This window comes from Nomascus leucogenys, chromosome 8, assembly GCF_006542625.1.
Source record: "Nomascus leucogenys isolate Asia chromosome 8, Asia_NLE_v1, whole genome shotgun sequence".
In the NCBI taxonomy this organism is placed as follows: Eukaryota; Metazoa; Chordata; class Mammalia; order Primates; family Hylobatidae; genus Nomascus; species Nomascus leucogenys.
This window is the reverse complement of record NC_044388.1, coordinates 73,974,370-73,988,420: the sequence shown is the minus strand read 5'-3', so window position 1 is coordinate 73,988,420 and position 14,051 is coordinate 73,974,370. Positions and strand designations below refer to the sequence as shown.

General features: G+C 37.6%; 1 protein-coding gene across 13 annotated transcripts in view; it reads right to left on the bottom strand.

Annotated features, from left to right (window-relative positions):
* CARMIL1 (capping protein regulator and myosin 1 linker 1) overlaps positions 1-14,051 on the bottom strand; it is a 346,067-nt gene that overhangs the window by 81,286 nt on the left and 250,730 nt on the right. For all 13 annotated transcript variants that reach the window (XM_030817391.1, XM_030817392.1, XM_030817397.1 and 10 more), the window contains 2 exons: positions 10,697-10,795; positions 1,185-1,313 (listed from right to left, as the gene is read on the bottom strand). In XM_030817391.1, the coding sequence (XP_030673251.1) occupies positions 1,185-1,313; positions 10,697-10,795 (228 nt within the window). The remainder of the gene's footprint in view (positions 1-1,184; positions 1,314-10,696; positions 10,796-14,051) is intronic.

Below are 14,051 nucleotides of genomic sequence, written 5' to 3'. Positions count from 1 at the left end.
TTTTTCAGGTTCCATAATTTGCTAAAATGACTTACAGAACTCAGCCAAGCGTTTTACTTATGATTACTGGTTTATTATAAAAGATACAGCTCAGGAATAGCCAAACAGAAGATGTATAGGGTAAAGTACAGGGTCGGGGGAGCTTCAGGGGAGTTCTGCAGGTATACAGCCCTCCCAGCACGTTGATGAGTTCATCAACCCAAAAGTTTTCTGAAGCCTACTGTTTAGAGATTTTATGGAGGACCCATTACATAGACACGACTGATTAAATCATTGGCCACTGGTGTCCATTCCATCTCCAGCCCCTCTCCATTTCCATGGCGTCCAGGGGGTGGGCTGACAGATTCAGTTCACGAATAACGTGGCTGGTTCCTCTGGCAACCTCCCCTATTCTGCAGCTTTCTAGGGGCACAGGAAGAGTCACCTCATTAGGATAAACTCTGGTGTGATGAGAGGGGCTTTTTATTAATAACAAAAGATGTTATTATCATCTCTGTCACTCAGGAAATTACAGGGGTTTTAGAAGCTCTGTTTCAGGAACCAGGGACAAAGACCAAATACTATAACAAAAGATGCTTCTATCATCCCTATCACTCAGGAAATTACAAGGTTTTAGAAGCTCCATATCAGGAACTGGGAACAAAGACCAAATATACATTTCTTATTGTATCACAAGAGTATCTGATTGATCTACAGATTCCTCATACTAATGACATTCAGTGATTGTGTGATTCTAGCAGCAGAACCAAAACCAGATCCCAGTTTTTCTCACTCACAGTTAAGTCCTTACTCTACTAAGTCACACACTGGGAACCAAAGTCTAATGTGAGAGAAGCTTCCTTTTAGGGGTAACAGAGGGGAGTTTCATGTTATCAGTTTAGAAGCAGAATCATTTTAAATGAGCTGTTACTCATTTAAACTACAGCTCCCTCTCAGTTGCTGAGGGCCCAATCATACCCTCTGTAAATCACAGTGGCCCCCTGCTTTTTATTCTATATCTTGATTATTGGTAATCAGCAGAGGTACAGAAAGGAGGTCAAGGCTAATTCAGTTCACTTTGCCATTTGTTAGTAAACTTGGAATTGGGTAGAGAGAGAAAGAAAGTTGAAATTGGTTTCTAAAACTAAATTATATGAAACGTTTTTATTATACCAGACTCTCACACAGCCTGAAGTGAAACTCACCGTTTTAGAGTTCTTAGCATCACGCATGAGCCGCTCTGCTGATTTTAAATCTTCCTGGATAGCATCTCCCCCACAATTTCGTAAGGAGTTGAGATGATCTTGTACTTTCACACATATTCTGTCAATCATCTGCTCCAAACCAGAAAAAGGCAAGCATCCAAATCAGCCCAGCCGATATTCAGATAGAAGGAAACACAGAATGAAGGAGTATGAAAAAAACTTCAGCAAACCACAGAATGTACAAGGATGAAAACCTCAAACCGTTCTAACTGGAGTCGTTGAGAATGCTGCTTATAAGCAATTATTAATTTACTTTATTCATGCAAGTAACCTTTGGCAACTTTAAGGCCAGAAAAAAATTGAAGGCATTTCAGTTCCCTTTCCTGCCTTAGGAAACGCAGCACATAGAACAGAAGTGAACGCTTCTTGATGATTCAGAACCTCACTCAGTGACATTTTGCTAGATACTAACTCCTTCATTAACTTTTAGTGAGCACCCTCTATGTGTTAGACATAGAGTTAGGTACTGAGGAAACAGAGAAATAAAATGTGCAACACTGAGACTGCTGCAATGACTACAAAATGATGCCCAACAGCCAGTTGGTCTCAATACTATAGAAACCAGAACATCCCTTAAAAATTGGTATTTTAAAAATCGATTCAATTACATCAAGTATTTTTCTTTGTAAATTAACAGCCACCAAAAAACAAAAACAAATTGAGGTTTTATTATATTAACATAGGTAGTAATGAAGTCAATATCATCTAGTTTCTATTACAATAAGATGCCTCCCCTACCAGGTTAATTGCACCTAAATCATTCTCAATTGTTTTACGGATATAAATACAAAACCCAATGGGAGATGGTGGATCCCTATGGTAGACAAAAAATATTACAGAAAGGTTAAGATTATGCTCTTCTATATTTGTACTTATACAAAAAAGCATGAAGGAAGCCAAGAAGTCTGAAGAAAAAGATAACCACAGTGTGGTTTTAAAAGTGTCTCCAATATTTTCGTCAGAGCTGCCAGTTGTCTATTTATTTCATGTTCTTAAAAAAACTATTCATTCTTCGAAGGCCTTACATGTCAAGAGTCCCCTTCCATCAGATAATTCATTTGGCAGAGGAGACAAACAATATTCTTTTTTAGTTAAATTCACACTTCTCTATTTTGAATTATTTGATATCATAACGATAGGAAGCTAAAGTCTGCCCTTCTTCCCCCATAAATTTCAAAATGATAGAGACTTTAAACACTATTCCGAAGACTTCAGGTCTGATTACAGAGCCCATGTCTACTTGCTGTAGCACTGCCATCTCTCTTGCCTTTTTCTTTGTAAAGTCAGGTTCATAATATCCACCACACATTCTTTATTAGTGTGTTATGAAGACAATTCAGTAAAGTAATAGCACTCAAGCACCTATTACTTAAAAAGGGCCAGTAATGCCAAAGTTTATGTATAATAAAAACAGCTCCTATTGCTGTAAAATATATTGAGGTTACATACGTTATTATCTTGAGATCCCCCTAGGAAAAAGAAGTTATATGAATATTGCTTCTCACATCAAATTCTCTGCCTAAAATCCCTAAAAAATCTAAGACAAGAAAGTTATGATTCCTGCCTCTGATTGTAGGCAGGAATCATATCTTTCTGCATTTACACAATGCCCTGCATAGAGCTCACTATAAGTTTTTTAAAATCTTAATTGATAGAAATCATAACTCTTCTAACTATTGTATTGATCTGTGCCTCCTGAAGCAAAAAGGGTCATCAATAATTCACATCTTACCAAGAATGAATGCCTAATTTCAAGAGACAAATAAACCACACACTAAGAAAGAAACTGATATACATTTGGGGCCGCAAAAGGCTAATTTGAGAGGCACGTGGATGAGGCACTATAAAGTTGGTATCTTTAATCACCATGAGAGAGCAAAGAGATGCTTGAAATGTATGCCCTTAAGCATTCACCAAGGAGAGAGGATTTACATGAACTCAACAAAAATGGTCTTTAAGTAGAACAGCTAAAATGTCATGCAAAAGAACAATCAAAATTAAGTTATTCAATTCAAAGAAGACATAAAATCTCATGTCTCCAAGATTCTTCTGAGCATAGCTCAGCAGGCCACATTTAGATCCTTTACCATGAAAGAGCTCAAAGCTCAGAAAAGGTAAACTATTTAAGATGACATACAACGATTATACAGAGTACAAATTGAAAATTTTGAAAAAAGTAAATCAAGGGGTTTATCAGTTCATAATTCATCTCTCAAGTACATAAATATGAAAAACAAAGGAGATGCAATCTGAAAGGCTATAATCTCTTGGGTTACTCCATTAGAAGACCTCATAGAATATGGTTGTGTTAGGGCTGTTTAGTTTAACCTCTCTACTTCACCCTAACCCTATAGTGTTCAGTTTCTCTAAAGCGACACAGAAAAGTTGTTGACTGCCATAGTTTACGAAGCTCAATTCCTTCCAAGAAAATGTACCCTGTCATTCCCAGACATGGTTTTGAGTCTTAATCTGTCTTCTTACATCCTTCCTGCAGGTCCCATATCTTCCCCTTGAGAACACCCTGCACAATCATATACTCTCTTCCAGTGACAGTCTTGCATATATTTAAATACACCTATCTTTTCATCCTTAGCCTTCTTTTCTTGAGGTTTAACATTCCCAGCTCCTTTTCCCATGCCACTGACACAGTTCTCCAGTCCCTGACCTCCTTTCCTGTAGGTCGCGTCTGCATTCTGTCTTCCACCTAGAACCTCATGAAGTCTCCTCAGTGAAATGGATTGTAACTAAGAGTAGACTGGTAAGCACAGAGCTGAGCTGAATAGCACTATCGTCTTCCTTACTGTAGAAAGTATACCTTCATTAATACGGTACAAGTCAAATTGGCTTCTTTGGCAACTATGTGACACCACTAACTCATATAACGCTTGCTGGTGACTACCTAGGCTTTTTCAGATATACTGGGCTATTGAACCCACGTGTAAGAATTACAACTATTAGCAATAAATGCCATCTGTGGTTGCTCACAAGTTGATACAATTGTTCTTATTTCCAGCAAACAGCTTATTCATAGAAAATTTTATCATTTTCCACATCTGTTTCTTTATTCCATTCAAGAGAAATAAACTGAACACCTGGCATAAAGGAGCTACAGTCTTGAAAAAGGTTACCCCTTGCCATCAGCAACTTAAAAACCTAGAAGTGGGAAGAAATATTCACAATTAGCAGTAACACAAAACATAAAGTGCTACATAATATGATATCCACAAGGACATGAACATTTTATTTTCTTCACTGCTGAATCCATTTCTTACGATAGTGCCTGCCATATCATAGACCTTCACAACTGTTTATTCAATGATAAATGAATGATACAAGCTTTTAAAAAATTTTAGCCAAAGGAGGAATCACACCTAGCTGAGGTTAAAAATAACTTTTATTTATTTATTTATTTATTTATTTATTTATTTGAGACAGAGTCTCACTTTGTCTCCCAGGCTGGAGTGCAGTTGTGCTATCTCGGCTCATTGCAACCTCTGCTGCCTGGGTTCAAGCGATTCTCCTGCCTCAGCCTCCTGAGTAGCTGGGATTACAGGCGCCTGCCACCACACCTGGCTAATATTTTTGTATTTTTAGTACAGATGGGGTTTCACCATCTTGGACAGGCTGGTCTTAAACTCCTGACCTCATGATCCACCCGCCTCGGCCTCCCAAAGTGCTGGGATTATGGGCGTGAGCCACCACGCCCAGCCCATTTTGTTTTTTTAGCTGAGTCCTGAAAGATTTGTACAGATTGAGAAAAACAGAAGGGATCGTTAAACAAAAGAATGAACCCAAGCAGTGGTACATCCAGACACTATGACTCCTATTTCCTGGTTAGGAACAGAGACACCTTATAGTGGGAGATCAGACTGGAATGATGGGTTAAGGCAGGACAATATAGCACTCCAGTGCAGGCTAAGAGGTTGAACATGGTGTCCAAGGCACAGAGCATCATTTCCCCAGCTCCTCCGCACAACTGTGAGCTCTAGAAATCCCTTACCCCATAAACATTCACGGTGGCTCAGCTTCCCTGATACAAAGAACATAGGCTGTGGAAAGCAGGAGGAGACACATAAGATGAAAAAACTAGTTCTAGAAAGAAAGAAAGAAAGAAAGAAAGAAAGAAAGAAAGAAAGAAAAAAAAAAAAAAAAAAAAAAAAAAAAAAAAAAAAAAAAAAAAAAAAAAAAAAAAAAAAAAAAAAAAAAAAAAAAAAAAAAAAAGAAAGAAAGAAAGAAAGAAAGAAAAAAGAAAGAAAGAAAGAAAGAAAGAAAGAAAGAAAGAAAGAAAGAAAGAAAGAAAGAAAAAAAAAAAAAAGAAAAGAAAGAAAAAAGAAAGAAAGAAAGGAAAGGAAGGAAGGAAGGAAGGAAGGAAGGAAGGAAGGAAGGAAGGAAGGAAGGAAGGAAGGAAGGAAGGTGTGGAAGGTAGTTAGTAAAAAGACCTTAGCAAGAGGGCTGGTAGTATAAATAAAAACAAAAGAAGTACCTTTGGCAGCCACTGGACAGGGTTTAGTGGGTAATGGATGGGGAAAGCAAATGAAGAGTTCAAGATGACTCCAAACGTTCAACCCTCAGTGAATGATGATGTCCCTGAGTGAAATGGCAAAATCAAGAGTTCAAAAGGATGAGTTTGGTCTTAATGACTGTTATCTCAGAAGGCCAAAGTGGTGGAGATGCTGAAAAAAATAATTGGCAAGATAGGACTCTCTGGAAAGAGACAGGGACTGAATGGTTAGATCCAGGAGTCATCTACAAATGAGAGAGTTAAAATAGAAGTAAATAGCCAAAGGAAAAGAACACTAAATACAAAGCTTTGAAAAAAAATCCTGCATTGGGGATATGAAAAGAGAAAGAGTTGTGTAGAAAGCAGAAGGTAAGACACAAGAGTGGCAGAAGCACATTCAGAATGGCACGTTGTCCAATGAACTAAGAATTGAGTTTTAAGAAAGATGAGATGGTCCATAATGATGGTAATTGTGATAATAAAAGTAAGCCAAAAAAACCCATTGTTTACTGGTAAGAAGCCAAATACTTTTCAAGCATTATCTCAGTTACTCTTTACAGCACCTTCATAGATGGGTACTATCATCATCCCCAATAAACAGATGAAAAAACTGAGGCTTAAAGAGGTTAGTATGTGACTAACATCAGTTCACACAGGGAATAGTAGAGCCTGGATTTACATCTGGGGTCATCTGACTTGAGAGCCCAAGTTCTTAACCATAGTATTCTGCCTCCTTTTACCAAGAGATGAAGAAGGAGAAAAGGCCCCTGCACATTGTGACAAAGAGCCATTTCAGTAAATAAAGAGAGACAGAGGCCATGTTTCAAAAGGTTGCAAAGTGAGTGTTTAACAAAGAAGTTAGGACTGCAAATGTAAAAATGTGCACATGAAAGAGGAAAGACCATATAACAAGCAAATAGCTCTAAGCAGTAAAGCCCCCTCCCCCCTTTGTTTCTTTCCCTTTCTCTCTTTCTTTCTTTCCTTCTTGGTGAGAAGGCTAAAGAGAAGAGCTTGGCGAGTGGCAGGCAATTCTAGGCCTATTTTTATAACTACAGTTTTATTGTAACAACACTTATTCATTTACATATTGTCTATGGTGGCTTTCGCAGCAGAGTTGAGTAGCTGCAACAGAGATCCTATGGGCTCCAAGGCCTAAAATATTTACTATATGGCTTTTTACAGAAAAGGTTTGCTGAGTCCTAATTAAGAGGCTTTATCATCTGGAAAAGAAGGTATCAAAAACGAAGGTAGAATTTTGAGTCTTACAAAAATATTTCCTAATCAAAGTCGCCAGACAAAAACAAATACAAGCAGTTACAAGACTTCAATATTTCATTAAAACATTCTTTAATGCCTTTGGTGTCACCTGAGAATGATGACTGAGAATGATGGCTATCAAGTTGGCAAGGGCATTCGTCACAGAGGGTCTATCCTTTCTATATTCAGGTTTCTGGAATCTTCAAGGTAAATCTCTCCTAAAGTGACTAAAATGATTAAAGTCTAAAAACTGCTAATTATAATGTCCTAAGAAATTCCCAAATTGAAAAGGTGGCAATATACCTACTACATAATAACTCAGATAATTCAGAATAATGCCATCTATGCAGAATTAAACATCCACATACTGCTCTTGTGTAAAACTTTCTCTCAATTGATGAAACGTACTTTTAAGAATAAGCATTAAAGGTTGCTGCTGTAATTTTTTTTTTGGATGGGCAAAATCCACTCTGAATTAGGGGGAAAAAGTTGGAAAGATGTTGTATTAAGAAAAGAAAGGTTGAGGCAGGAAAATCACTTGAACCCGGAGGCAGAGGTTGCAGTGAGCCAGGGTTGTACCACTGCACTCCAGTCTGGGCAACAAGAGTGAAACTCCATCTCAAAAAAAAAAAAGAAAAAGAAAAGAAAAGAAGTCTTGGGCCGGGCATGGTAGCTCATACCTATAATCCCAGCACTTTGGAAGGCCAAGGTGGGTGGATCACTTGAGGTGAGGAGAGGAGTTCAAGACCAGCCTGGGCAACATGGTAAAACCCTGTCTCTGCTAAAGATACAAAAATTAGCTGGGTGTGGTGATGGGCACCTATAATTCCAGCTACTAGAAGAATTGCTTGAACCCAGGAGGTGGAGGTTGCAGTGAGCTGAGATTGCACCACTGCACTCCAGCCTGGGCGACAGAGTGAGAAGTCTTCATTATTGTAGCTCATAAAGGAACACAAGACAAAGTTTCAATCTAACTTTCATTGCTTTTCATGTTAAACACTAAAACCTGTTAATAATAGTAAACCATAAAATACTAGGCTAGTAGTATTAGTTCCCTGCAGGAAAAGAAATTAGATTTTTAAGGTACTGGTAAGGTCAAAATAATGGCTTTCTTTCTCAAAACTCCTGCTACTTCACTAGTATAACTTTTCTTCTCAACACATATTGGTTTACTTTTTCTTGCTTAAATAATGCATATTTACTGTAAAACATTCAAACCATATTGAGAAGAGAATAAAATACACCCTTCATACCACCTAAGATAATCATCATTGATATTGTGATGAACACCCTTTTACACATCTCTATGCCTATCTATATACTCACCCATATTTTACCTAATTGGAATATTATGCATGACATTTTTATTATGGACATCTTTCTTTCATTCTAAGAAGAAGCAACAAAAAATTAAATAACATTCGTAATAAGGTAAGAAAATAATGCAAACCATTCAACATGGTCTAAAATGACAAAAATTTCCCTACTAGTCAATTCTTTTCAATTTGCAGAGAAAAATTCTTTTGAAAGCCTCTGCCTCTTTAATTCCTCTGGTGGCTTCCATTTTAAATTTAAATAGGATACTTATTTTTATGTTTTTGATTTATGAATTATAGAAAATAGTAGATTCTATGAAATAAAAACTAAAGATTTAGCATACTTACAATAGCATTCAACTTTCTCCCTCTTAAACTTCTAATTTTAGTTTGTTTCATTACCTTTACATTATTGCGATTTTCGACATTTACAATCTGTTATGTAGCAATAATTAAGCTTGCCATTCTTGTCTAATATTAAAATTTTAAACCCTCTAAAATGTAGCTATAAAGTTGTGATTATGGCTGCCCCAGAGAAAGACATGCCAATCCCACGTCCCTTAACCCTGCAGCTCAAAGTAGATTTTCCCAAAGCAGAGATTTTTAAAAACTTTCTCTCAGCTTGTATAACTTCTACAATTTCATCTCTGCTATCATATCCTATTTATACCTCATATTGCATACTTTTCTGCTTGAGAATTTATTCAAGTAACTTTTTTTCATAAGGAATATGAAGAGAATAGAATTTCTGAGTTCATGTCTGAAAACGGCTAGGTATAGAATTCTTGGTCCAAAATAAATCTGCTTCCAAACGAGGAAGACATTACCTCGTTTGCATCTACTAATGGGGATTGATGCTAAGAATTGATTCTAGTTCCCTTGTAAGATAGCCCATTTACTCTTTCTGGAACTCTTTTTTTTTTTTTTTGAGTCAGAGTCTCGCACGATCTTGGCTCACTGCAACCTCTACCTTCCAGGTTCAAGTGATTCTCCTGCCTCAGCCTCCCAAGTAGCTGGGATTACAGGTCTGTGCCACTACACCTGGCTACTTTTTCTTTTGTATGTTTAGTAGAGACAGGGTTTCACCACCTTGGCCAGCCTGGTCTGAAACTCCTGTGATCCACCTGTCTCGACCTCCCAAGCGTTGAGATTGCAGGCGTGAGCCACAGCGTCTGGCCTGGAACTCTTTTCTTTCTGGAACTCTTTGATTTTTTTTTTTCTGTATTCTAGGTGTTCTGAGATTCCACCAAGATATATTTAGGTGTGGGTCCTTTTGCCCACTCATTCTGATCAATTCTAAAGTGGGTTATATCAACCCCGAGACTCATATGAAATGGTTTTCTATTCTTTCCTGTCCTCTAATATCTCTCATTTTTATAATAATTTTGAAGCTCCATTAGAAGGCTGTTGATTATTCTAAGTCAATTCACCATTTCACTTACTTTGCTTTCATATTTTTAATCTGTCTTTTTTTATTATAAGCTATAAACGTTTGCTCTACTTTTTCTTCCAGAAGACCAGCTTAGTTTGTGTCCATCAGTTTATTTAATTCTGTACTAGAGTATCATAATTTTAATTGTTAAGCATTGTTTCTTATTCTGACTACTCCTGTTCATAGCAGCCTATTCTTATTTTATGGACATATCATTCTCTGCAGTCCCAATGAACTTACGATGACAATTTTTTTTAAAGCTCTCTGCTGTACTCTGCATTATCTGAGCTCAATTCCGTTGTTCATCTTGCTCTTTGACACATAAATTGTTTTCCTCAAATATCTTGTGATTTTTGGTTTTGGTTAATTTTCGGAAAAGAAATATTTCACATTTTTTTAATTATGATAATTCTGTTTCCTTGGCAAAGCTGGGTAGAGAGAAGAGGAATGCAGTATAAGAGAAAAACACCTCAGTTTCTCTTCAGCATGTGTTAATTAATATTCATCAAACTTTTCTTCAAAAGAATCTCGGAATTTTTTTTCTTTTTTTAATGAACCTGACATTGTGAACATAAAATCTGGGAATCTGTATTCTACCCATGGAAGTGTGAAGGAATAAAGAGAAAGGAATAGAATGTCTCCAAAGTAGCAAATTTGATCATTTTCAGATTTTATTATCTATTATAATCAAAAGTTCCTAATATTTATATAGAAACCTATCTTACTGGCAATTGTTGATTGATAATTAAAAGTGCATATTTAGCATTAGAATTAGCCTACCTTTTCCTCCTTCAGTATCTTCCCTCAAACTCTACTTAGATTTGTTGTCATTTTCAAAAACTAGTTCTTATTGACCCATTGGAAATGATTCAAATTCTAGAAGTCCTTTGCTCTCAGAGGGTCGGTTAAGAATAGAAGGAGAAGTCACAGGCACTGGCTCGCTTACCTGCTGGGTGGTGCTGGTGACAATACCCTGCTGCAGGCGGTAGGCCTGCTCTTGAAGGTATTTTCTAGTCTCATGATTTCGTAGCAGGTAGTTTTCTATCTGGAAATAAAGCACAGGCATCCCTCAAGAATACATTTCAACCCAGCAGAGAATAAAGTATAAGTGAAACAGTCAGTTGCTGAACTTAAAAACCAAAGCGCTAATACATACATCCTGCCAGTGCTTTGACCCCACAAAACACATGAGATGGAGAAACCGGCTTTCTTTGTGAGTACTGGTGTTTTTAGTTAGAGATTCAACTTGCAGGCAATTGGAGTAATTTTTGTGTAACTCAGTAGTTGAAAAAGATAAGCAAGCTTTTAATTGCCTGCAGAGTGAGAGACCCCACTTCATGACTTTCCATCACTTTCAGCACACAATCTCAATCCTTCTCTCACATGAATTTTTAACTACCCAACAGTTCAGAAGTTAAATAAACATCCCCAAGGAATAAGGGTGGTGCTCTCTGAATCTCTTATAGCCTTATTCCAGCTGTAGAATGTATCAGCACTTAGAAAATTATTTATTTTAACGTAAAAAGAGAGAGAAAGAATTGCTACAAAATTTGAAGGATATAGACTGGTACAACTCAAAGATATATACTAATTTCATTAACCCATCAAATTTTCAAATTTTCTCAAAAACAGGACTCAGTTATTAAAATTATAGCAAATAAAAAATAGATTTCTGTATTTTTATACATAGATTATCTACTAAGAAAAATTCAAAGGTATGAATGATAACTAGATTAAAATAAGCATTCAAGCAGAACAATATGCAATAAATACATATTTAACATAAGTGCGAGGTTAACTATTAAGAATGATGGATACCTATAAAGATGTTTTTAAAGGAATAATCAGAGGTTGGTAAATTTTGTCATCTATTTTTTAAAATTTGTTGGTTTTGTTTGTTTTTAAGAACATCACTTAACCATTTGGCTTTTAATTTGTCACAGCAGTTCCCTGGTTAAGAACTAACAAATAACTGTGAAGCACTAAGTATTTTTACATTTTAATTTTCATTTTCCATATGCTAAAATGACTACTACTTAATATCAATTAGAAACTATTAAAATACAGACTATAATTACGATCATTCCTTGAAAATATAAAGCAGAACAAAATGTACCTTTCCATTAAACATAAATGAAGAAATTACAAAAACGAAAAGATACCTGAAACATCATTAAAGTGACACATTAATGCCTTGACAGTGTATTACATTACTTTCTCTTGCTGCTTCCCAAGAAGTCATCTCTTTCCAAGGTGACATGACTATCAATAAAAATATTTTGCTGAAAAGATTCTTGCCTGAAATACATGACAGGCACACACCACCACCCAGCTTCCGGTCCTTTTGCTTTATTAATTCTTATACATTTGGCCTCACTGCAGCACTGGCTGTGGCTGGGTCCGAGAGAAGTTTGCTTTTTCAGAAGGCTCATCTCACACACAGGCAGTGCATCCAAGGCTGGCTCATGCCTCCCAGACATTTCCCCAGATGCACCAGTGGTGCTTTATAGACTTAAGCATCAGGAAGGAATTTTTAAAAAAGTAATACTCTAAAGCTTGCTTCTAAAAACCAGTTCAAAAGGAAGAAACAGTAACAATTTTCAAGTGACTTTAACATCAGGCCTGTATACACCACCACCAAAATTATATGCATCTTAGATTAATAGGGTAAACTTTGCTTGCATGTACCATTTCAGACTAAGGACAGAAAACCCACCTCCTGAAGGACCAGAGGATTCACTGTCATGTTTAGTGGGCTCCCCTGGACAGCTGAGAGCAAGCTGGGAGATAACTTAGAGCTAGTTAGACATCTCTGGTCTCACTGCTGAAAATAGCACCAGCACAAGAAGCAAAAACAAAACAAAAACATCTGTATTTTAGTAAAGGAATCTTGTGTGTGTTTTTTAAGATTGAGTATTGAATCACACTATTTTTTTCTTCAGTAGAGTAAAAGGAAATAGTCATATTTTTTCCAGAAGACAAAAATCTACCTGTTAAAATAAAAACTTGAATACATAAGGACACAGCAAGTTTTACAAGAAAAACCAATAGGCTGGGTGTGGTGGCTCATGCTTCAATCCCAACACTTTGGGAGGCTGAGGCAGGAAGATCACTTGAGCCCAGGAGTTTGAGACCAGCATGGGCAACATAGCAAGACCTCACTACAAAAAATTAAAAAATTAGCCAGGCATTATGGCTCACTCCTGTAGTTCTATCTACTCGGGAGGCTGAAGTGGGAGGTTCACTTGAGCTCAGGAATTTGAGGCTACAGTGAGCCATGACTGCACCACTGTACTCTGGCCTGGGCAACAGAGTGAGACCTTGTCTCAGAAAAAAAAAGAACAGAAGAGAAGGAGAGGAGAGGAAAAGGAGATGAGAGGTGAAGGAGGGGAGAAGAACAGGAGAATGAGAGGGAAGGAGAGGGGAGGGGAGAGAAAAGAAACCAATAAATATAAGCTTTAAAGTCACCTATTTTTATTAACAAAGCACACATTTTACAGTTAACATATCTGCATATTTTGTCCTGAATGTCCATTTGCTTTTTCCTTTTTTTTTTTTTTTTTTTTGAGACGGAGTCTCGCTCTGTCGCCCAGGTGCAGTGGCACAATCTCAGCTCACTGCAAGCTCCACCTCCCAGGTTCACGCCATTCTCCCACCTCAGCCTCCCAAGTAGCTGGGACTACAGGTGCCCACCACCACGCCTGGCTAATTTTTTTTTTTTTTTGTATGTTTAGTAGAGACGGGGTTTCACCATTCACAGGATACTCGATCTCCTGACCGTGTGATCCGCCCGCCTCAGCCTCCCAAAGTGTTGGGATTACAGGCGTTAGCCACCGCACCCAGCCCTGAATGTCCCTTTTTTTTTTCTGAGATGAGAGGAGTCTCGCTCTATCGCCCAGGCTAGAGTGCAGTGGCACGATCTCGGCTCACTGCAAGCTCCACCTCCCGGGTTCACGCCATTCTCCTGCCTCAGCCTCCTGAGTAGCTGGGACTACAAGCGCCCGCCACCAGACCTGGCTAATTAAATTTTTTTGTATTTTTAGTAGAGACGGGGTTTCACCGTGGTCTCGATCTCCTGACCTCGTGATCTGCCCGCCTCGGCCTCCCAAAGTGCTGGGATTACAAGCGTGAGCCACCGCGTCCGTCCTCAATTATGTTGTAATATAGTAGGATTCATATCTACCATGTTTGTAACTGTTTTCTATTTATTACATTTGTCCTTTGTTTCTTTTATCTTCCTTTTTTGCTACTGTCTCTGGTTTTAATTAAGCATTTTGTATGGTTACATTTCTCTTCTCTCC